This window comes from Gorilla gorilla, chromosome 8 (genome assembly GCF_029281585.2).
Source record: "Gorilla gorilla gorilla isolate KB3781 chromosome 8, NHGRI_mGorGor1-v2.1_pri, whole genome shotgun sequence".
NCBI lineage: Eukaryota > Metazoa > Chordata > Mammalia > Primates > Hominidae > Gorilla > Gorilla gorilla.
This window is the reverse complement of record NC_073232.2, coordinates 115430405-115456029: the sequence shown is the minus strand read 5'-3', so window position 1 is coordinate 115456029 and position 25625 is coordinate 115430405. Positions and strand designations below refer to the sequence as shown.

The 25625-nt window shown below is 40.7% G+C and overlaps 1 protein-coding gene and 1 pseudogene across 21 annotated transcripts in view; one reads left to right on the top strand and one right to left on the bottom strand.

Moving 5' to 3' along the window:
* NT5C2 (5'-nucleotidase, cytosolic II) overlaps positions 1-25625 on the top strand; it is a 188023-nt gene that overhangs the window by 97040 nt on the left and 65358 nt on the right. For 10 of the 21 annotated variants that reach the window (XM_055352861.2, XM_055352857.1, XM_031015197.3 and 7 more), the window contains one exon: positions 6359-6483. In XM_055352861.2, the coding sequence (XP_055208836.1) occupies positions 6383-6483 (101 nt within the window). In that variant the 5' untranslated portion in view covers positions 6359-6382. Of the gene's footprint in view, positions 1-260; positions 405-3014; positions 4084-4559; positions 4607-6356; positions 6484-25625 lie in introns of those variants that run through there. The other 11 variants (XM_055352858.2, XM_055352850.2, XM_055352859.2 and 8 more) reach the window with 7 other exon arrangements.
* Positions 5183-6112, bottom strand: LOC109028479 (MARCKS-related protein-like; annotated as a pseudogene).

The following is a 25625-nucleotide window of genomic DNA, read 5'->3' as shown; positions in this document are numbered from 1 at the left end:
ATTGTAGTTTAAAGATAGTGGTCTTACTATATGTGGCTATCAGCATTTTATTGGCACACCATTTTGAGGGAAAGAGTATTCAGTGCACATTGCTAACCAGGCTTACCCTACAGTTTCAGTTGCTCTTTGCTTCCTGTTTTCAGCAGTTGCCTAGAGCTGTTGGAGCAGCTGTTTTCCTTTCTTTGGGGGAGGGTGATGGTAGTGGTGAAGGGGACTGTGCATGTTTTGCCTGTGAAATATTTTTTTTTTTTTTGAGACAGAGTTTCGCTCTGCTGCCCAGGCTGGAGTACAGTGATGTGATCTCCTGACGTCAAGTGATCCATTCGCCTCGGCCTCCCAAAGTTCTGGGATTACAAGTGTGAGCCACTGCCACTGGCTGAAAAAGTCTTATTGTGGCATAATTGGTATACAATAAGTTGCACAGAGTATATAATAAATTTTAACATATATATATGTACCCATGAAACCATCACCATAATGAAGATATTGAACGTATCACCCCTTCTCCCCAAAAGTTTTCCTGGGCTCCTTTGTAATACCTCCTCCTCTCCCTACTTGACCTCCCTACCCCAGGGAACCACTGGTCTGTGTTCTGTCAGATTAGTGTGCATTTTCTAGGATTTTATATATACGGAATCATACACTATGTACTCTTTTTGTCTTCTTTCACTCAGTGTAATTATGAATTTTTTAATGTTTTGCATGTAAATACTTTATTCCTTTATATTACATAGTAGTATTACATTGTACAGATGTACCATAATTTTTTTTATCCATTCACTTGTGGATAACATTTGGGTTGTTTGTAGTTTCTGGCCATTACAAAGCTGCTAAGAACATTTGTGTATAAGTTTTTTTTTTCTTTTGAGACAGGATCTCTGTCGCCCAGGCTGGAGTGCAGTGGCACGAGACAATCTTGGCTCACTGTAGCCTCAATCTCTTGGGCTCATGTGATCCTCCCAAGTAGCTGGGACTACAGGCATGTGCCACCATGCCCAACTAATTTTTCAATTTTCATAAAGACTGCATTTTGCCATGTTGCCCAGGTTGCTCTTGAACTCCTGGGTTCAAGCAATCCACCCATCTTGGCCTCCCAAAGTGTTGGGATTACAGGTGTGAGCCACTGTGCCCAAGCCTGTGTTCAAGTCTTTATATGGATATGTGCTTTAATTTCTCTTGGACAATTACTTACAATTAGAAAGTCTGGGACATATGATAGATATATGTTTAAGTTTTAAAGAAATGGCAAACTTTTCCAGAGTGCTTGTGCCTTTTTTATTTTCTTTCCAGCAGTGTAGTAGAATTCAGGTTGCTCTGCATTCTCAACAACATTTGATACTGTCTGTCTTTTTAATTTTAAATATTCAAATAGGCATATTTTGGTATCTTATTGTGTTTTTAATTTGTATTTCCCTAGTGACAAATGATGTTAAACATCACTTCATATGCTTATTTGCCATTTGTATATATTCTTTGATGAAATGTCTATGCATATCTTTTGCCTGTATTTTAATTGGATTATTTAGCTTATTATTGCATTTTGAGAGCTCTTCCTATATTCTGGATACAAGTCCTTTTGTCAGATGTGTGTTTGCAAATATTTTGTCCCAAACCATAGCTTGTCTTTTTCCTCCCAATACTCTAATGGAAGGATAATATATAAATGCAATTTTGTTTTAGTTTTTTAAGTCCTCTGTTAGCCATGAAGAGGGCCTTAAATTAAGTATACAAACAAGGTTGCAGAGATAATATTCTAACTTCCTAAGAGAATAAAATATTCTAAATCTTTTGCATATGCATATAAACCATAATATGCAAAACAGATTAATATGATGTGTATATGCCAACCCTGTAGTAGGTTGGTTTATTGTTTGTTTTTTTTTTTGTTTAGAGATTGGGTCTCACTCTGTCACCCAGGCTGAAGTGCAGTGGTGTGATTATAGCTCGCTGCAGCCTCAAACTCCTGGGCTCAAAGCGATCCTCCTGTCTCAGCCTCCCAAGTAACTGGGAGTATAGTTGCAAACCACTGTGTTGCTAAATACAAAAAATTAGCTGGGCATGGTGGCGTGCACCTGTAATCCCAGCTACTTGGGTGCAGTTGTTGTTTGTGTATATGCAGTTGCTGTTTGTTTTGTTTTGTATATCACTCCTTTACTTTACTCAGGTCTCTGAACAAATATTACCTCCTCATAGAGGCCTTCCATGGTTTCCTACCTACAGTATTGTTACTGGAAAGGGTTCCTGATCCAGACCCCGAGAGAGGGTTCTTGGATCTGATGTAATAAAGAATTTAGGGCGAGTCCATAAAGTAAAGTCAAAGCAAGTTTATTAAGGAAGTAGAGGAGGCTGGGCACAGTGGCTCACACCTGTAATCCCAGCACTTTGGAAGGCCAAGGTGGGCAGATCATGATGTCAGGAGTTTGGCACCAGCCTGACCAACATGGTGAAACTCCGTCTGTACTAAAAATACAAAAATTAGCCGGGCAAGGTGGCACGTGCCTGTAATCCCAGTTACTCAGGAGGCTGAGGCGGGAGAATCGCTTGAACCCGGGAGGTGGAGGTTGCAGTGAGCCAAGATCGCATCACTGCACTCCAGCCTGGGTGACAGAGCAAGACTCTATCTCAAAAAAAAAAAAAAAAAAAGAAAAAAAGAAAAAAAAGAAAACGTAGAGGAATACAGAGAAAACGTAGAGGAAACAGAGGAATGACCACTCTGTTTTTACAGAGCAACCCCAAGGGCTGCTGCTTGTCCTTTTTTTTTTTTTTTTAAGACAGTCTTGATCTTGTTGCCCAGGCTGGAGTGTAGTGGTGTGATCTCGGCTCAGCTCATTGCAACCTCCACCTCCCAGGTTAAAGCGATTCTCCTGCCTCAGCCACCTGAGTAGCTGGGATTACAGATGCGTGCCACCACGCCCAGCTAATTTTTTGTATTTAGTAGAGACGGGGTTTCACCATGATGGCCAAGATGGTCTCGATCTCTTGACCTCGTGATCCACCCTCCTTAGCCTCCCAAAGTGCTGGGATTACAGGCATGAGCCACAGGTCTTCCTCTGTCACTGAGGCTGGAGCGCAGTGGCATAATCAGCTCACTGCAAGCTCTGCTTCAACCTCCGCCTCACTGCAACCTCCGCTGGGCTCAAGTGATACTCCTGCCTCAGCCTCCCAAGTAGCTGGGACTACAGATGTGGACCACCATGCCCAACTAATTTTTGTATATTTTGTAGAGATGGGTTTTTGCCATGTTGCCCAGGCTTCAAACTCTTGAGCTCAAGTGATCCACCCACTTTGGCCTCCCAAAGTGATGGGATTATAGGCATGAGCCACCGTGCCTGGTCTGTGTACAAGTTTTATAGTTTTAGATATTATGTTTAGGTCTATGATCCATCTTAAATTTTGTGTATGATGAGAGGTGTGGATTAAGTTCATTTTTCCACAAAAGGAGAGCCAGTTGCGCCTGCACAGTGGATTATTATTCAGTCATTAGAAGGAATGAAATGTGATATGTGATACTACATGGATGAGCTTTGAAAATACTATGCCAACTGAAAGAAGGCAGACACAAAAGGTCACATGTTGTATGATTCCATTTATATGAAATATCTAGGATAGTTAAATCCAGAGACAGAGTCCAGATTGGTTGTTGCCAGGGGCTGGGTAGAGGGCATAGTGGGAAGAAACTGCTTAATGGATGAGGGGTTTTACTTTAGAGTCATGGAAGTATTTTGACACTAAAAGGAGTTGGTGGTTGCACTAAATGCCACCAACTTGTTCACTTTAAAGTGGTCAATTTTATGTGAATTTCCCCTGAATAAATTATTTTTTTAAAAGCCACAGAGGTGATTTATATAAAAAAGACTTAGCCTGGACAACATAATGAGACCCTGTCTGTACACAAATTAAAAAAAATAATAATTAGCTGGGTTTTGTGGTGAGTACCTGTATTTCTAGCTGTTCTGGAGCCTGAGGTGGAAGGATCACTTGAGTCCAGGAGTTCAGGGTTACAGTGAGCTATGATCATGTCATTGCACTCCAGCCTGGGCAACAGTGAGACCCTGTCTCAGAAGAAGGGAGAGAGGAAGGGAGGTATATATTGACTTCATGTCATAAACGATGTTAGCATTTTCAAGATGGGAAATAACAGGCTACAGATGTTTTCACAAATAATGCTATTTTTATAAAATATTAATCTACTACTTAACTCTAAGAGGATATTTTTCATCCTTATTTGAAACTACTTACCGATGAAAACTTCAAAAACAGAAGTGAAACCTAAGAATAGCCTAATGTAAAAGTAGTTAAAAACACTTAAGCTGCCCACCTCATTTTAGATGCTTATCCTAATTAGATGAAATGTTTTAGTTTATTCCTTCTTTTTGTTCATAGTCTTTATTGCCAGCTGAAAATAAGTTATTACAGAAAAATGTAAAAGCATTAAATAACTAGAAATCAAATATTTATTGCTTGTATTTGTGCCACCATTGACTGAGCTTAGTATGTTATCAAAATGTATTTATTTATCTTTTAAAGGGATGACATTTTTTCCTTTTCAAATGTTACAGTAAAACCAGGTGGAAGAGAATGGTTTTAGCAGCTTAAAAAAAAAAAGGTACAAATCTGAGGTTTGGCCATTAAAAGTTTTATAACAATGGGAGAAGAAAAGACAAGTTGTTTCACATTACAGACCTACCCCCAACCCCAAAGCCTAATGCTTTCTTACCAAGTCAAAAAAAGAGACACATTTGATGTACAAGCTGGAGGTTTCCACATGAGTAAGATATTTATGAAAACCTAGATGGAGGCCGGCGGGTGGCTCCCACCTGTAATCCCAGCACTTTGGGAGGTTGAGGTGAGCAGATTGCTTGAACCCAGGAGTTCGAGACCAGCCTGGCCAACATTTTTTGTAGAGACCCCCTCGCCCCCGTCTCTGCCTGTGGTCCCAGCTACTAGGGAAGCTGAGGTGGGAAGATGGCTTGAGCCTGGGATGCAGTGAGCAGAGATCACGCCACTGCGACCGTGTTTCAAAAACAAACCAAAAACCTAGATGAGGCAGTGGCCTTTTCAGCCCAAGTGCCAGCAGACACAGTACAAGAGACTAAAACTCAATGGCGGGAGGCTGGAGGCAATAGCCCCTTCCTTTCTGGGCACAGGAAGGCAGTCAGGGCACCAGGTCCAGGCAATGACCTCACAAGGACAGCACAGTTTTTGCTGTCCTTGTGATCACCCACCTGCCCCCACCTAGCTCCTCATTCTGCTCAGCACTACCTGGTATAGGGCCACTCTCTGCCCCAAGGGAGTGGATGTCTCTGTAGCCTGGGGCTTCTTCTGAGGCAGCATTACCCTCTGCCCCCTTGGCTTGGGGCTCCTGGCTCTCAGGGGTAGCAGCAGCCTTCCTTTCCTGGGCAGTGCCCTTGTTGCTACAGGCACCTTGCTCCTGCATTTCCTCTGGCTGAGAGGCAGAAGAACTGCCCCCGTCCTCCTTCCAATTTTTGTGGAAGAGCAGGCTGCTGAATTTGAAAGACTTCTTGAGAGAGAACTTATTAGGGGAGACTGCCCCCTTGGCCTCAGCACCCTGGATAGGGGATGCTGGCTCAATGGCATCGCCAGTGGCCCCGGCTGCCTCATGTGTTCTGTTCACGGAGGCAGCACTCCTTCACCCTTGGGAGATAAGTCTTCATTGCTTTTCACGTGGCCATCGTCTTGTCCGTTGGCCTTTGCAGGGGAAGCGCCTGCCGCAACCCTGGTGGTCACGTCTTCCGAGGAGCCTTGGAGCTCTGGCTGCCTATGATGGGGGTCTGCTGGGGGGTAGCCAGTATCCAACCCAGGCTCACACCTTGGGGTAGTACAGCGGGGTTGGCTGGGCAGGCAGAGGGGTGGGGCTGGCGTCTTACGGGAATGGGAAAATGAGCTGTACCCCCATTCCAACCCGCTAGCTGTGCCTGCTACTGTTCTACTCCACACCAGAATCTGTTGATTAGAATTTAAAATTTGCCTACTACACACATTTTAAAAACATACATCAACTTAAAATTATATATCTTCACAAACTGCTGTGCTGTGGTTTTAGTGCCTTTTCTAGAATCTAGGATTAGAGTTAGTAATTACTGGCAGCCATGCTTAATTATTTGGAAGTATATGTTATCTTTCCGGATTGAAATTACCATATGAAATTATTTTTCCAACTTTAGATTATTGAGAAGTGTCAGTATAATTTTCAGCATATTTACTGTATTCAGTGTGTTTTAATAGGTAATTATATTAGGCAGTTTGCAAGCTGGAGTTTTTCTGATTTTTAAAAAAATCAGATGTCAGTATACAGATGCCGGTATTAAGTTACTAAATTAATGATTTTCTTTTCTAGAATACAAAATACAGTTAAAATAAAATGTCAACCTCCTGGAGTGATCGGTTACAGAATGCAGCAGATATGCCTGCTAACATGGATAAGCATGCCCTGAAAAAGTATCGTCGAGAAGCCTATCATCGGTAAGTATTTTGTCTATTTAATCCTCAAAACCCCTCTATGAAGTGGGACTTCATTTTACAGATGATGAAATTAATGTACAGAGAGGTTAAGTAAATAACCCAGATCATATGTCTAGTACATGGTACAAATCTAGTTCTAAGTCGAGACTTTTAACTACTAGTACACCATACTGCTTTGTGTATCTACTAGTAAAAGTATTTAAGAGAAAAATGTCTTTGGTTGCTAGAAAATTGCACCTAAGTTAATAAGAATTTTTTTTTTTCTTTCTTTTTTTGAGGGAGTGCTGGGTGGACAGAGTCTTGCTCTGTTGCCCAGGCTGGAGTACAATGGCGCAATCTTGGCTAACTGTAACCTTCGCCTCCCAGGCTCAAGCAATTCTCTTGCCTCAGCCTCCTGAGTAGCTGAGACTACCGGTGTGGGCTACTGCACCCAGCCAATTTTTGTATTTTTTTTTTCTTTTTTGAGACAGAGTCTCACTCTGTTGCCTAGGCTGGAGTGCAGTAGGTGCAGTCTCAGTTCACTGCAACCTCTGCCTCCTGGCTTCAAGCAATTCTCATGCCTCAACTTCCCCAGTAGCTGGGATTACAGGCATGGCCACCATGCCAAACTAATTTTTGTAGTTTTGGTAGAGACAGGGTTTTGCCAGGTGATTTCGAACTCCTGGCCTCAAGTGATCTCCCCACCTCAGCCTCCCAAAGTGCTGGGATTATAGGCTTGAGCCACCACACCCTGCCAAGAATGAATTTTTTTTTTTTTTTTTTTGAGACAGAGTCTGGCTCTGTCGCCTAGGCTGGAATGCAGTGGCATGATCTCAGCTCACTGCGACCTCCACCTCCTGGGTTCAAGCGGTTCTCCTGCCTCAGCCTCCCAAGTAGTTGGGATTACAGGCGTGCGTCACCACGGCTGGCTAATTTTTGTATTTTTAGTAGAGACAGGGTTTCACCGTGTTAGCCAGGCTGGTCTTGAACTCCTGACCTCAGGTGATCCACCTGCCTCGGCATCCTAGAGTGCTAGGATTACAGGCGTGAGCCACCGCACCCAGCCCAGGAATGAAATTCTTGTATTTTTTATTTATTTACTTATTTTTTTTTTTTCAGTAGAGACAGGGTTTCACCATCTTGGCCAGGCTGGTTTTGAACTCCAGACCTCGTGATCCACCTGCCTCGGCCTCCCAAAGTGCTGAGATTACAGGTGTGAGCCACTGCGCCAGGCCAAGAATGAAATTCTTTTTTTTTTTTTTTTTTTTTGAGATGGAGTCTCGCTCCCTCGCCCAGGCTGGAGTGCAGTAGCACGATCTCACTGCAGGCTCCGTCTCCCGGGTCCATGCCATTCTCCTGCCTCAGCCTCCCAAGTAGCTGGGACTACAGGTGCCCGCCACCGCACCCAGCTAATTTTTTGTATTTTTAGTAGAGATGGGGTTTCACTGTGTTAGCCAGGATGGTCTTGATCTACTCTTCTTGTGATCCGCCCACCTCAGCCTCCCAAAGTGCTGGGATTACAGGCGTGAGCCACCGCGCCTGGCCAAGAATGAAATTATTAATTGATATTTACCACAAACTGACTGTAATTTTTAAACAGAATTTAAAAATTATGTCTGCTGGCTACTGTGTGTTAGATTGAATGTGGGTAACTCTGGGTATTAGCAAAGTTTCCTTGTTTTGATTTTAGACTGTAATATTTTCTCGAAATCACTTTTTCTTTAAAAGTGTAGGCCAGGCATGGTGGCTCGCATCTGTAATCCCAGCACTTTGGGAGACCAAAGCAGGAGGATTGCTTGAACCCAGGAGTTTGAGAACAGCCTGGGCAATATGATGAGACCCCAACTCTACAGATTTTGTTTTGTTTTGTTTTGAGACAGAGTCTCGTTCTGTTGCCAAAGCTGAAGTCCATTGGCTTGATCTCGGCTCACTGTAATCTCCACCTCCTGGGTTCAAGCAATTCTCCTGCCTCAGCTGTCTGAGTAGCTGAGTATAGGCGTGGGCCACTGCACCCGACTAATTTTTGTATTTTTTTGTTTTTGTTTTTGAGACAGAGTTCATTCTGTTGCCCAGGCTGGAATGCAGTGATGCGATCTCAGCTCACTGCAACCTCTGCCTCCTGGGTTCAAGCAATTCTCATGCCTCAGCCTTCCTGGTAGCTGGGATTACAGGCGTGGCCACCATGCCCAGCTAATTTTTGTAATTTTAGTAGAGATGGAGTTTCGCCATGTTGGCCAGGCTGGTCTTGAACTCCTGGCCTCAAGTGATCCACCCGCCTCAGCCTCCCAAACTGCTGGGATTGCAGGTATGAACCACCGTGAGTGGTCCCCAAATATTTTTAAATAAAATTTTTTTCTTGTAATCCTAGCACTTTGGGAGGCCGAGGCAGGTGGATCACAAGGTCAGGAGATCGAGACCTTCCTGGCTAACACAGTGAAACCTCGTCTCTACTAAAAATACAAAAATTAGCCGGGTGTGGTGGCAGGTGCCTGTAGTCCCAGCCACTCGGGAGGCTGAGGCAGGAGAATGGCGTGAACCTAGGAGGCGGAGCTTGCAGTGAGCTGCGATCACACCACTGCACACTCCAGCCTGGGTGACAGAGCGAGACTCCGTCTCAAAAAAAAAAAAAAAAAATTTAAAGTTAAAATTGTATTTAAATTTTTGTTTTTTTATTTTTTGAGACAGAGTCTTTGCTCTTGTCGCTCAGTACAGTGGCGCGGTCTCAGCTCACTGCAACCTCTGCCTCCCAGGTTCAAGCGATTCTCCTGCCTCACCCTCCCGAGTAGCTGGGATTACAGGCACACACCACCACACCCGGCTAATTTTTTAATTTTTAGTAGAGACAGGGTTTCACCATGTTTGCCAGGCTGGTCACAAACTCCTGATATCAGGTGATCTACTTGACTTGGCCTCCCATAGTGCTGGGATTACAGACGTGAGCCACTGCTCCCGGCCTTAACCTGTATTTAAAAAAAAAATTTATCTTATTAGAGACGGGGTCTTGCTGTGTTGCTCAGGTTGGTCTCAAATGCCTGGGCTCAAGCATTCCTCCAGCCTTGGTCTCCCAAAGTGCTGGGATTATAGGCATGAGCCACTGAGCCCGGCCAAAATTTTATTTTCTTTTTACTTAACTCTTTTTATAGATTCAATTAAATGTTTGCTTCTACCTAAATCTTAACTAGTTAGGGTCCTTGGGAGTAGATAATGTATTTAGTAATTATTTATTTTTAAGAAGAAATTAGAAATCAACACCTAAAGTGAATTTCTGGGGTAGAAAAATCTGGCCCCTACTAAAACCATCTTTGCCTCCCACACCAGGAAAGCCAGCAGTAAGTACAGGTGCTGGTATATTGGCAGTGCTAAAAAGTTGCATGGGAACTACAGGAAGTCTAAAATGACTCTTAATCACTTAGCTGTTTCTGGGCTACAGGAAAAAGGAAATGAATATTACTTTGAAATCTTACTGGAAAAGTGGCTAAACTGGTTTATATAGGTAAGTTTTTGTAAGCAGACAAAAAATTTCTAAGTGCAGTCTTCTCTGTATAGGAAAGCTAAGTCAGAATTAGGTAACATTTTGTTGTTTCAATAAACACTAATATTTTGAAAAATATAGTTACTTGTTATTGAGTATATCAGAAGTTAATTATTATATCAATAGTTGGTTTTTTAAGTAGGCTGGTGATATTTGCCTCATGGTAGGTCACTGTGGCATTTCTAGGTGTTAGGATGCCTGTTACTCCTTAAACCCTGAAAAAGTGAAAACATTAAAGATTCCTGTCAAATGGGTACTAACGATTGATTCTCTTCTGTGTGTGAGATATGTTGCTAGGTATGGCGTGTTAAAGTATAAAACAGAACATTTATGTGTGTCTATGTAATAAAACATAACATATATTTGGAAAAGATTATATGGAGTTCTATACTTTTTCTTCAATTATTTGCTTGGTCTTTACACTATAAAGTATTAATTAACATTAGATTAGGGTGTAACATTTTTAGCAGTGGAAATGAGGACTAGTAAACATCATTTAATAAACATCCTAATTATATTTAATATATATCATAGGCTGGGCATGGTGGTTCACGCCTGTAATCCACACACTTTGGGAGGCCGAGCCAGGCGGAGTCCTTGAGCTCAGGAGTTTGAGACCAGCCTGGGCAAAATGGCGAAACCCTGTCTCTACAAAAAAAAAAAAAAACCATAAAAATTAGCCAGGTGTGGTGGCTTACGCCTGTGGACTCAGCTACCTGGGAGGCTGAGGTGGGAGGATCGCCTGAGCCTGAGAGGTGGACACTGTAGTGAGCTGAGATCATGCCACCAGCCTGGGTGACAGAATGAGAGCATGTCTCAAAAAAAAAAAAAAAATGTGTGCATGTGTGTGTGCTTGTGTGTGTGTATCATAGCCTGAATGAGTATACTCCTAACTCATTTGGAATGGTATTTCCTGGAATATTTTAGATGGATTCTGTACCCTACGTTCTTTCATATAGTAAGGTGTATGTACTGGAAACAATAGAAAAAACATTTTCGAAGGCTTGATGTTTTAGATCATTGAAAAAAATTTTTTATCTGTTATTTAAAGAGGCAGGGTCTCATTCTATTGCCTAGGCTGCAGTGCAGTAGTGTGATCATAGTTCACGGTAACCTCAAACTCCTGGGCTTAAGCAATCCACCTGCCACAGCCTCCCCAGTAGCTAGGACTACAGGTGTGTACCACAGTGCTCAGTAATTTTTATTATTTTTTTAATTAATTAATTTTTTTTGAGACAGAGTCTCGCTCTGTAGCCCAGGTTGGGGTGCAGTGGCGTGATCTTGGCTCACTGCAACCTATGCCTCCTGGGTCTGGTTCAAGCAACTCTCCTGCTTCAGCCTCTGGAGTAGCTGTGATTATAGGCATGCGCCACCATGCCCAAGTAATTTTTGTATTTTTAGTAGAGACTGGGTTTCACCATGTTGGCCAGGCTGGTCTTGAACTCCTGACCTTGTGATCTGCCTGCCTCGGCCTCCCAAAGTGCTGGGATTACAGGCGTGAGCCACCATGCCTAGCCATGCTTGGTAATTTAAAAAATTTTTTTCTAGAGATGTGGTCTCACTATGTTGTCCAAGCTGGTTTTGAACTTCTGGCTGCAAGCAGTCCTCCTGCCTCGGCCTCCAAAAGTGCTGGAATTACAGATGTGAGCCATCACTCCCAGCCTGAAAAAAAAATTAAATGTAGAAAATTTGGGTTCTTGGTATCTTGCAAGAATTTGCTTTAAAATTATTATTATTTTTTTTGAGACAGGGTCTTGCTCTGTCACCCAGGCTAGAGTGCAGTGGCTTGATCATGGCTCACTATAGCCTTAATTTCCTGGGGTCAAGTGATTCTCCTGTCTCAGCCTCCTGAATAGCTGGGACTACAGGCATGTACCACCACACCTGTCTAATCTTTGTATTTTTTTTATAGAGACAAAGTCTTGCTATGTTACCCAGGTTGATCTTGAACTCTTGTTCTCAAGTGATCCTCCTGCCTTGTCCTTCCAAAGTGCTGGGATTACAAGTGTGAGCCACCATGCCCAGTGTTTAAAATAAAGTATATGTGTGCTTTTAGAACAATAAAAACATTATATATATATGTGTGTGTATATGTATATGTCTTTTTAAACTGACAAAAATTGTATGTATTTATGGTATACAATTTGATATGGAATGGCTAAATCAAGCCAATTAACATGCATAACCTCTTACATTTATCATTTTTTTTTGTGATGAGAACATTTAAAATCTAATCCCTTTGCAATTTTGAGGTATACAGTAGATGATTATCTGTACTCATCATGATGTAGTCATCAGACTTGTATCTCCTAACAGTATTTGCTTTTGTTAATTAAAAATTTTAAATAGAAACCATTTAGAAGAAATTTATTTTAGTTTTCTAGTTAAGTCAATTTGTAGAATATTCTGTTTCCAGGTCTTTTCATTAAAGACATTTATTTGGATTGGTAATTTATCATTGGTTAAGTTAGGCTATGCTGATCATTATCACAAAGTATACATTGTATGTGATGCTTTACAATTTCCCTTTAGAAGAAGCTAAATATTCTTAGTTAAGTAAATAAATATCTAACTTCCAGCTTTTTTCTTGCTTAATATCAGTTTTCTGAATTTCAATATAGAGATGCCAGTCATATGTCATTATTAAGAAACTGGCCTTTAAAATGTCTGACTGTTGCTCCTTCTTCATTTCCTTATGGTTGTTTAGTTTTCTGGGCTGAGGATAAGTCATCAGGCCAAACCTTTCAGTGGAATGTGTTTTGCTATATGGTTAGAAGACAAGCTGAGCTGCTCAGATGTCATAGTGACCTGAAAGAGGCAGCTTCAAAAATTACCTCTTAAATAGTTTTTGTTTAATACTAGAATCTTTTAGTGATCACTATAGATCAGAATTTGTATTTACCAATCCAAGAATGGAACAATTAGGTTTTTCATCTGCTCTCTATATTGACTGTGCCCAGGATACCGAAGTCAGGTATTTAGTTTTTACGTTTGTAAAGCTCTGATGCTTCCAGTAGAACAGAATTTCTGTAGGACAGTGAATTGGCTTTTTTCTTTGTGAACACAGCTTATTAATTTAGCAGTGGTTTTATCATATTGAACTGAAATTTGGCACGTTATTAGGCTTGTGAATTTTTTGTTAACCAGTCTTTTGCCTTATTTTAGAAAATATTGCAATGATTTTTCTCTTTAAAATTCTTTAAAGACTTTTGTATATTTATCTTAAATTATATATCTGAAGTTTTTTTTTTTTTTAGTTGCAGTTTAGGCTTCCAGAGCCATATCAGTCTTTATATAAATATGTTGAATAATAGTTTCTTCTAAAATCAAAGTAAATTTCTTATACATGTTTAAGGAGTGAAAAGGAATTTGTGTATATGTAATTTTGCTAGTACTTATGGCTTCGATCTAGAAATGTTTATGATGGACCAGGCACGGTGGCTTATGCCTGTGATCCTAGCACTTTGGGAGACCCAGGCCGGCGGATCGCTCATTGAGCACAGGAGTTCAAGACCAGCCTGGGCAACATGGCAAACCCCGTCTCTACCAAAAATACAAAAATTAGCTGGGCATGGTGGTGTGCACCTGTAGTCCTGGTTACTCAGGAGTCTAAGGCGGGAGGGTTGCTTGTGCCTGGGAGATCAAGGCTGCATTGAGCCATGATTGTGCCACTGCACTTCAGCCTAGGCGACAGAGTGAGACTGTGTCTCAAAAACAAAAACAAAAAAAGGGGAAATCTTTATGATTTTTTTTTTAAACCTCATACTAAAAACAGGTATCAGGTTATATGTAGATAGAGACTGCCAGGTTGATCAATTTTAATTTCTTTCTCTTTTAATCACTTATGGATATCATATGAATGTCATTCAGCTTTTTAATTTTGTCATTAATCAAGCTGAGTAGTAAACTGTCATTTTAGTATTGGTTCAAATATTCAGTGGATAATTGTTAAAATTTCAGTAGCCACTTTGTAAATTGAAAATCATGCAGAAAATATAGGTCCTCTGGAATGCTGAAGAGCCATGTTTCTTAAATAGTATACATATGGGACTGGGCATGGTGGCTCATGTTTGTAATCCCAGCACTTTGGGAGGCCGAGGTGGGTGGCTTGCTTGAGGTCAGGAGTTTGAGACTAGCGTGGCCAACATGGTGAAACCCCATCTCTACTTAAAGAATACAAAAATTAGCCGGGCGTGGTGGCGGGTGCCTGTAATCCCAGCTACTCGGGAGGCTGAGGCAGGAGAATCGCTTGAATACAGGAGGCAGAGGAGGCAGAGGATGCAGTGAGCTGAGATTTTACCACTGCACTCCAGCCTGGGTGACAGAGCGAGACTCTGTCTCAAGAAAAAAAAAAAAGAAAAATTATATATATATGGGATATATCTTGTCGGAATAAGAAGAGTAAGGTAGAATATCAAAACTGTGGCTGGGTGTGGTGGCTTACACCTATAATACTAGCACTTTGAGAGACCGAGATGGGAAGATGGCTTGAGGCCAGGAATTTGAGACCAGCCTGAGGAACATAATGAGACCCTGTCTCTACAAAAAGTAAAAAGATTAGCTGAGTATGGTGCTGTGCACCTGTCGTCCTAGCTACTGGGGAGGCTGGGGCAGGAAGATCACTTGAGCTTGGGAGTTTGAGGTTGCAATGAGTTTTGATTGCGCCATTGCACTCCAGCCTGGTGACACAGGAAAACCCTGTCTCTAGAAAAAAGAAAGAAACAAAGAAAAAAATACAAAACTCTGTTTTGTTTTGTTTTGTTTTATCATTCTAATGCTTTTATTCATGTTTCATCTTCCTAAGGAATGACAGGTAAGAATTTAGGGACTGGTAAGAAATTTTTCAGCTTATTATTTTCCTCCCAAAATTCTGTATGGAATTCTATTCAGCAGTAAAGAGTGAACTGTTGATACGTGCAACAGCTTTGATATATCTCAAGAGAATTATGCTGAGTTAGTAAAGCCAATCTGAAAAGGTTACACTCTGTATGGTTCCATTTCTGTAACATTCTTGAAATTACAAAATTATTGAGATTGTTAAATTAATGGTTGCTAGGGGTAGAGATCGGGGTGGGTGGAGGGAGACGGTGGGTGTACCTGTAAAAGGGTAGCACAAGGAGTACCTTATGAGGAAGCTCTTGTGTCTAACTCTAGTGGTAAATATATTAATCTACACAAACACAGAGTGCATGTAAAACTGATGAAGTCTGAATAAAGTTGTGAATTGTGTCAATGTCAATTTCTTTGTTGTGATATTTTTCTATATGGCACAAGATTTCCCCATTGGGGGACACTGGGTGAAGGGTTCATGAAATCTCTGTATCATTTCTTACTCAACTGCATGTGAATCTACAATTACTCCAAATTAAAAAGTTTAACTTAAAAAATTCTCTTGGGTAAGCCAGGCACGGTGGCTCACACCTGTAATCCCAGCACTTTGGGAGGCCAAGCCAGGCGGATCACCTGAGGTTGGGAGTTCGAGACTAGCCTGACTAACATGGAGAAACCCTGTTTCTGCTAAAAATACAAATTAGCCGGGCGTGGTGGTGCATGCCTGTAATCCCAGCTACTGGGGAGGCTGAGGCAGGAGAATCGCTTGAACCTGGGAGGCGGAGGTTGCGGTGAGCCTAGATTGTACCATTGCACTACAGCCTGGGCAATAAGAGTGAAACTGTCTCAAAAAAAAAAAATTCTCTTGGGAGGCTGAGGTGGGGAGATCACTTGAGTCTAAGAGTTTGAGATTCTGGCAACAGAGTAAGACCCTGTTTCTAGAAAAAAAAAAAAAAAGCCACAGGTGGTAGTACACGCCTGTAATCCCAGACACTAGGGAGGCTGAGGCAGGAGGATTTCTGTTTTTCTTTTTTTTTTGAGATGGAGTTTTGCTCTTGTTGCCCCAGCTGGAGTGCAATGGCGCGATGTTGGCTCACTGCAACCTCTGCCTCCTGGGTTCAAGCGATTCTCCTGCCTCAGCTTCCCGAGTAGCTGGGATTACAGGGATGTGCCAGCACGCCAGGCTAATTTTGTATTTTTAGTAGAAATGGAGTTTCACCATGTTGGTCAGTCTGGCCTTGAACTCCTGACCTCAGGTGATCCACCCGCCTTGGCCTCCCAAAATGCTGGGATTACAGGCGTGAGCCATTGCGCCTGGCTGAGGCAGGTGGATTTCTTGAGCCCAGGAGTTTGAGGTTACAGTGAGCTGTGATCATGCTATCACACTCTAGCTTGGGAAACAGAGCGAGACCCTGTCTCTTAAGAAACAAAAACAAAATAAAAATTCTCACAGTGACACCTTTTCTTACATCACATGAATTCCTTATCTGTTCTAGATACAAGATGCTCTTAAAAATGTGCAGTGATACCACTATGGAGTACAGATTCTCTAAATGTTACTGTTCAAAAGAATGTATTGAATCCTAAAGCACTCTCCCTTTACTATCATTCCCTCTATACTTCTTCCAAAAAAACATATCTAACAGTAAAATTAAGAAGAAAAGTGGTGGTATTGGTGGCATGGAAGAGAAAGAATAAAAGCAGATCTGAGATTTATTGAAATAGTATAAGAAGAAACTTAAGTTGAGGAAGTATTATTTATATTTACATTTAGATGGTGTATTTCACCTTAAAGGGTATGGCTTCTGTATTAATTGTAATGTCTGAGAGAGAGATTTATTCATGTTTTTGTATCAGTAATTTGTTATTTTTAATTACTGTGTGTCATTCCATTGTATCAATATACCACAATTTATTTCATCATTTATTTTCTGTTGGTGGACATTTAGGTTTTTTTAATACTAAAAACATTGTTTTTGGCCGGGCGCGGTGGTGCATGCCTGTAATCCCAGCCCTTTGGGAGGCCGAAGCAGGTGGATCACAAGGTCAAGAGATCGAGACCATCCTGGCCAACATGGTGAAACCCTGTCTCTACTAAATATACAAAAATTAGCTGGGCATGGTGGCACATGCCTGTAATCCCAGCTACTCAGGAGGCTGAGGCAGGAGAATCACTTGAACCCAGGAGGCAGAAGTTGCAGTGAGCCGAGATTGAGCCAGTGCACTCCAGCCTGGCGACACAGTGAGACTCCATCTCAAAATAAGAAAAAAAAAAGCATTGTTTTTCAGAGACACGATTTCACTGTTGCCCAGGATGGAGTGCAGTGGCGCAATCATAGCTCACTGCAGCCTTGACCTCCTCCTGGGCTCTAGTGATCCTCCCAACTCAGCCTTCCAAGCAGCTAGAAATACAGGAGCACACCACCACACCTAGCTATTTTTTTATTTTTTATTTTTCGTAGAGATAGGGTCTCACTTTGATGTCCAGGCTGGTCTCAAACCCTGGGCTTCAAACAGTTCTCCTGCCTTGGACTCCCAAAATGCTGGGATTTTAGGCGTGAGTCACCATGCCTGGCTGCCTCCCAGGTTCAAGCGATTCTTGTGCCTCAGGCTCCTGAGTAGCTGGGATTACAGGTGTGTGCCACCAGGTTTTTTTTTTTTTTTTGTATTTTTAGTAGAGACAGGGTTTCACTATGTTGGCCAGGCTGGTCTTGAACTCCTGACCTCAAGTGATTCACCTGCCTCAGCCTCCCAAAGTGCTGGGATTACAGGTGTGAGCCATCATGCCTGGCCCACATTTGAGTTTTTTTCTTTTAAGTTTTTAGTTATTGCATATAAAGCTGTTATAGACTGAAAAAAATTCGATAAAGGACTTATATCTGGAGTATATAAAGAACTTTTAAAATTTAACAATATGAAAATAACCAAATTATGAAATGGTTAAAAGACAACATCACTAAAGAAGATATATACAGATGACATAAAAACACATATTTAACTTCTTTAGCCATTAGGAAGATAAAAATTAAAGCAACAGTATATATGCCTGTTACAATAGCTAAAATAAAAAATATTGACAATATCAAGTGTTGCCAAGGATGTGGAGCCACTGGAACTTCTCATACATTGTTCGTGAACAGAGAGGGTGCAGCTCCTCTGGAAAAACAGTTTGGCAGTTTCTTATCAAGTTAGAGACCTTAACATTAATGACCCAGAAATCCCACTCCTAGATATTTACCCTATAGAAATGAAAACTTAGGTTCACACAATGGATAATGTTTATAGTATCTCTGTTTATAATTGCTCAAAACTGAAGGCAGCCCAAATGTTCTTCAGCAGGTACATGCATAAACAGTATATGGTATATTTATAGAATAGATTATAACTCAGGTAAAATAATGAACTAGTGATACATAGAGCAACTGATCACTCTCAAAGGCATAATGCTGAGTCAAATAAGCCAGTCTTAAATGACATCTGGCATGATTTTATTTATATGATAGTCTCAGAAAGACAAAACTGTAGTGATAGAGAACACATTAGTGGGTTCTAAGAGTTAGTAGAGAAGGAAAGTGTGACTACAGAAGGATAGTAGGGGAGAGTTTTTTGGGGTGATGGAACTTTTAAATTTCAGATTGTAACTATTATGTGAGTTAGGATTCATAGAAATGTATACATAAACTGTATTTTAAATAAACTATTGTATTTTAGTAATAATAAAATAATAGTAATTTTTAGTTGAAAAAATAAGAATAATGCTGTTATAAATGTTCTTGAACAAATCTTTTTGTGGATATATACATTCAGTTCTCTTGGTTTCTACCCAGGAATGGAATTGCTGGGCCATAGGTTAAGCATACGTTTAGTTTTCGTAGATACCGCAAAATAGTTTTCCCTAGCAGTTTATAGTTCCACTTACAATGTATGAGAGCAGTATCACCAACACTTTAATATTAATCTTTTGAATTGTATGTTTAATTTAAAAGTTATTCTAGTGTATACATAGTGGCATCTCCTTTTGGTTTTAAGTTGTATTTTTCTGATGAATAAGTAGGTTGAACACCTTCATATTGTAAGTAGCCGTTTGCAGAAGATCGTCTTCTGTGACTTGCCTTTTCAAGTTGTTTGCCAATTGTGTTGTCTTTTTTTTCCATATTGATTTATGGAAGGTGTGTGTGTGTATTCTCTTAAAAAATAACAGCTTCAGTGGGGCGTGGTGGCTCATGCCTATAATCCCAGGACTTTGGGAGGCCGAGGTGGGTGTATCATGAGGTCAAGAGATCGAGACCATCCTGGCCAACATGGTGAAACCCCGTCTCTACGAAAAATACAAAAATTTGCTGGGCGTGGTGGTGCGTGCCTGTAGTCCCAGCTACTTGGGAGGCTGAGGCAGGAGAGTCACTTGAACCCATGAGGCGGAGGTTGCAGTGAGCCAAGATTGCGCCACTGCACTCCAGCCTGGCGACAGAGCGAGACTCTGTCTCAAAAAACAAACAAACAATTGAATTATAATTTACATAATATAAAATAGAAGTATATTATTCAGTGGCTTTTAGTATATTTACAAAGTGGTACAACCATTTTTCATTATCCCAAAAGAAACCTCATACTCATTAGTAGTCCACTCCACATTTCCCCCTCTCTCCAGCCCGTGTCAGCCACTAATTTACTTTCTGTCTCTATGGAATTGCCTATTCTGGATATTTCATATAAATGAAATTATACAGTTTATGGCCTTCTGTGTCTGACTTCTTTCACTTAGCATAGTATTTTCTTTTTTTATTTTTTTTTTTAAGAGTTGGAGTCTTACTCTGTCATCCAGGCTGGAGTACAGTGGCGCAATCATAGCTCACAGAAGCCTCACACTCCTGGGCTCAAATGATACTCCTGCCTCAGTTTCCTGAGTAGCTGGGACTGTAGCACTACAGGCACAAGCCACTGTGCCCTGCATCACTTAGCATAGTGTTTTCAAGGTTCATCTGTATTGTAGCCTATCTCAGTACTTCATTATTTTTTATTGCCAAATAATATTCTATTGGTCAGGCACAGTGGCTGATGCCTGTAATCCCAGCACTTCCTGGTAGGTGAGGCGGGCAAATTGCATCATACCAGGAGTTTGAGACTAGCCTGGGCAACATAGCAAAACCCCATCTCTACAGAAAATACATAAATTAGCCAGGCATGGTGGTGCATGCCTGTAGTCCCAGCTATTCAAGAGGCTGAGGTGGGAGGATCACTTGAGCCTGGGAAGTCAAAGTGGCAGTGAGCTATGATTGTGCCAGTGCACTCCAGCCTGGATGACAGAGTGAGACCTTGTCTAAAGAAAAAAAATATATTGTATGGATATACCATATTTTGTTTTTCCATTCATCTGTTGCTTAACATTTGGGTTGCTTCCACTTTGCCAAACCATTTTCCAGCGCAGATGCATCATTTTACATTCCCTCTAGCAGTGTATGAATGTTCCAGTTTCTCCAAATCCTCATCACACTTACTGCCTTTTTTTTGAGATGGAGTCTTGCTGTCGCCAGGCTGGAGTGCAGTGGCACGATCTCAGGTCACTGCAACCTCTGCCTCCCAGGTTCAAGTGATTCTCCTTCCTCAGCCTTCCGAGTAGCTGGGACTACAGGCATGCACCACGCACAGCTAATTTTTGTATTTTTAGTAGAGATAGGGTTTCACCATGTTGGTCAGGATGGTCTCGATCTCTTGACCTCGTGATCTGCCTGCCTCGGCCTCCCAAAATGCTGGGATTACAGGCGTGAGCCACCGTGCCTGGCCCTGCCTTTTTAATTATAGCCATGTGAGTGTGTGTGAAATAGTATCTCATTGTGGTCTTTACTTGCCCTTATGACCAGTAATGGTAAGCGTGTTTTCATGTTCTTACTGGCCATTTGTGTATCTTTTGTGAAGTGTCTGTTTAGGTGTTTTGCCTATTATTATTAAATGAGTTGTTTATATTGTGGAGTTGTAAAAGTTCTTTATATATTCTGGATTCTAGACCTTTATCAGATACATGATTTTCCAATATTGTCTCCCGTTCTGTGGGCTGACTTTCATTAATAACTTTTTTGGTAGTGTCCTTTGAAACACATGTTATTTTAATACCGGTGAAGTCCAATTTATGTATGTGTTCTTTTTTCGAGTATGCTTTTCATGACATGTTTAAGAAACCATTGCTTATTCCAAAGTCACAGTGATTTACTCCTGTGTTCTCTTCTGATAGTTTTATAGCTTTAGGTCTTACATTTACATTTTTGATCCATTTTCATTTACTTTTTGTGTTATTATACAAGATAGGGGTCCAGATTCATTTTTTTGCATGTGACTATCCAGTTGTCCTAGCACCATTTTTTGAAAAGACTATTCTTTTCACATTGAATGGTCTTGGCACCCATGTCAAGTATCATTTGAACATAGATGTATGAATTTATTTCTGGACTCTGAATTATATTTGTTTGATGTATTTGTCCTTATGCCAGTAGCACACAGTCTTGATTACTGCAGCTTTGTAGTAAGTTTTGAAAAACAGCAACCTACTCTTCTTTTTTAAGATTGTTTTGGCTATTCTGGTGCCCTCCTGTATCCATATGAATCTTAGGATCAGCTTGTCAATTTATATAAAAAAGCCAGCTGGATTTTGTTATGAATTACATTGACTCTCTCTATATATAACTTTGAGAAGTATTGCTGTCCTAATAGTATTAAGTCTTTTGATCCATGAGTATGGGATGTCTTTCCATTTATTTAGATTTTCTTTAATTCTTTCAACAGTATTTTGTAGTCTTCATTGTACAGGTCTTGCACTTCTGTTGTTAAATTTATTCCTAAGTATTTTCTTTTCTTTCTTTCTTTCTTTTTTTTTTTTTTTAAAGAGACAGGGTCTTGCTCCGTCACCCAAGGTGTAGTACAGTGACATGATCATAGCTCACTGTAACCCTGAACTCCTGGCTTCACGTGATTCTCCCACCTCAGCTTCTCAAGTAGCTAGGACTATAGATATACCACCATGCTTAGCTAATTAAATTTTTTTTTTTTGGTGGAGAAGGGGGTCTTGCTATGTTGTCCAGTCTGGTGTCTTTCATTATTTCTGATGCTATAGTAAATAGAATTGTTTTCTTAATTTTGTTTCTGGATTGTTCATTGCTAGTTTATGGAAACGCAACTGGTTTTTTGTATATTAATCTTGTATCCTGCCACTTTGCTGAACTTGTTTATTAGCTCTAATTGTGTGTGTGTGTGTGTGTGTGTGTGTGTGTGTGCATGTTTTGGAGATGAGGTCTCACTCTGTTACCTAAGCTGGATGCAGTGGCTATTCACGGGCCTGATCATAGTGCACTGTAGCCTCTAACTCTTGGCCTCAAGTGATCCCCCTGCCTCAGCCTCCTGAATAGCTGGAACTACAAGCATCTGCTACTGCACCTGGCAGTGTTAGAAGTTTTTTGATTACTGACTTAATCTCCTTACTACTTATAGATCTCTTTAGATTTTCTATTTCTTTTTGAGTCAACGTTGGTAATTTGTGTGTTTCCAGGTATTGTAGTCTTTAGTGTACAAGTCTTGTACTACTTTTGTCTGTTTTATCTTGGTTACCTAATATGTTGGCATATAGTTATTTATAGTATTATATCTGTTTTTATTTCTGTGAGGTCAGTAGTAATGTCTCTGCTTTTATTCTTTTTTTTTTTTTTTTTTTTAGATAAGAGTCTTGCTCTGTCACCCAGGCTGGAGTGCAGTGGTGCAATCTCGGCTCACAGCAACCTCCGCCTCCTGGGTTAAAGCGATTCTCCTGCCTCTGCTTCCCAAAGTAGCTGGGATGACAAGTGCCCGCCACCATGCTTGGCTAATTTTTGTATTTTTAGTAGAGACAGGGTTTCACCATGTTGGCCAGGCTGGTCTCGAACTCCTCACCTCAAGTGATCGCCTGCCTTGGCCTTCCAAAGTGCTGGGATTGTAAGTGTGAGCCACCGTGCCTGGCCTCTGCTTTTATTCTTGATTTTAGTAATTTGAGTCTTCTTTTTTTGGGTCAGTCTAGCTAAATGTCAATTTTGTTGATGTTTTTAAAGAAAAAGCATTGATTTTTCTCCAGTGCTTTAGATTTTGTATATATATATATTTAAATCTCTGCTCTAATCTGTAATATATTATTTCTATCCTTCTGTTTGATTTGGGTTGATTTTGTTCTTTTTCTATAATTTCTTAATGTGGAAGGCTAGGCTATTAATTGAGATGTTTCTTCTTTTTAAATATGTGCATTTACAGCTATAAATTTTCCTCTGAGCACTGCTTTTGCTGTACCCCAATGATTTTGTTATGTCCTTTTTTTCATTAAATTGTAAGTGTTTTCTAGCTTTCTTTGTGATTTCTATTATTTAGGAGTGTGTTGTTTAATTTCTACATATTTGTGAATGTCTCAAATTTTCTTTTTTTTTTTTTTTGAGATGGAGTCTCGCTCTGTTGTCATGCTGGAGTGCAGTGGCACGATCTTGACTCACTGCATCCTCCACCTCCTGGGTTCAAGCGATTCTCCTGCCTCAGCCTCCTGAGTAGCTGGGGCTACAGGTGCGTGCCACCATGCCCAGCTAATTATCGTATTTTTAGTAGAGACGGGGTTTCCCAGTGTTGGCCAGGATGGTCTCAATTTCTTGACCTCACGATCTGTCCGCCTCAGCCTCCCAGAGTGCTGGGATTACAGGTGTGAGCCACCGCACCTGGCCCCAAATTTTCTTTTGTCATTGACTTGTACTTTCATTCCATTGTGGTTGTAGAACATATTTTACATGATTTTAGTCCTTTTAAATTTACTGTGTCTTGGTTTATGGGCTACTCTGTGGTCTATCTTGAATAATCTATATGCTTTTGAAAAGAATGTGTATTCTGCTGATGTTGAGTGGCATATTCTAAAGATGTCTTTACCTTAATTTGTGTAGCATTTTTCACTGGGTATGCATTTTTATATGTATTGTAGAAATCATGAGTTCACACCATTACATCTAATGCTAGTCCATCCTAGGAAAGTTCCTTCTTGTTCACTCCCATTCCATGTTTGTATATCTCTTGTTCCACAGTGAAACCCCTGGCTCCTGACATCATCAACATATTTAGTTTGCTTAATCTAAAATTGCTTCAGTTGATTAACTCATACCATAACAAACAAACCTAAAAAGTTCAGGATTTATTTGCCATTCTTCCACTTTCTTACCTTACCCTGCCAAAGTCTAAAGGCTTAGACTTTGTGTTTTTTAGTTCCTTGGATTAGTTCGTTCTTGCTTTTTTTCTCTACAGCGTGGTTAGGGTATTTGTATACAGTATAATTAGGTTCATTTGTTTGCTTTCAGTTAAGTGTTTTTTTCTTTTTCATTCTATTGATCTAATTTTTAAATAATTTAACATAATATAACATTTCATAATACATCCTATGTTATAGCATTATTATATATAATATATATAAGAGTAATATACATTTAAAAGTCAAAATTATGCAAAAGGCATATCAGAAATGTTACTCCCACCCATATGTCTCCCAAAGTTGGTAGGTAATAAACTTTGGATTTCTTTATTTTTCTGGCTTGGGATTCATTGGACCTCTTGATTTTGTGCTTGTATTTAATCAGTTCTGTAAAATTTTCAGTGGTTGTATTTTCATATATTGTTCCTGCCCTATTTCTCCTTTCCTTCTGAACCCTAATAAGCATATGGTAGATTGGGATGGTGTCCTTTCTTCTCTTATGCTTTTGTATTTTCCATCCTTTCTTTTGTCTCTGTGTCACATTCTGGAAAGTTTTTCCTGACCTATCTTCCAGTTCACTAATTCTCTTTTCAGTTGGGTCTGATCTGTTGTGAAATCTATTAATCACATTAAAAAATTTTGATTTACATAATTTTTTTTTGTTTCAGCATTTCATTTTGGAATATTTTTTCAAATCTGCTATGTCACTTTTTGCAGTTTCTAGTTATATATTAAACATTTAAATCTTAGTGAACTTAGGGAACTTTGTTCTAAGAGTTGTAAGACCTGACTTATATTCCTGACTCTATTTCCAACCACTTCCCTTTGAAAGCTTTTTTTTTTTTTTTTTTTTGAGATGGAGTCTCACCCTGTTGCCCAGGCTGGAGTGCAGTGGCGTGATCTCGGCTCACTGCAACCTCTGCCTCCTGGGTTCAGGCGATTCTCCTGCCTCAGCCTCCCGAGTAGCTGGGATTACAGGCACGTGCCACCACGCGTGGTTAAGTTTTTGTATTTTTAGTAGAGATGGGATTTCACTGTGCTAGCCAGGATGGTCTCCATCTCCTGACCTCGTGATCTGCCTGCCTCAGCCTCCCAAAGTGCTGGGATTACAGGCATGAACCACTGTGCCTGGCCCTTGAAAGTTTTTTTTTTTTTTTTTGAGATGGAGTTTCGCTCTTGTTGCCCAGGCTGGAGTGCAATGGCGTGATCTCAGCTCACCACAACCTCCGCCTCCTGGGTTCAAGTGATTGTCGAGCCTCAGCCTCCCGAGTAGCTGGGATTACAGGCATGCGCCACCATGCCCAGCTAATTTCATATTTTTAGTAGAGATGGGGTTTCGCCACGTTGGCTGGGCTGGTCTTAGAACTCCTGACCTCAGGTGATCCGCCCGCCTTGGCCTCCCAAAGTGGTGGGATTACAGGCATGAGCCACCGCACGTGGCCCCTTGAAAGCTTTTTAAAAGAGGACTTCAATTGTTACTACATCCATTAGGAAGCATTTCTAAATATTACCACCATAGATCCAAGAAGTGAGGAATAATATAGTCACCATGCTCAAATTTTAGTGTCTTAT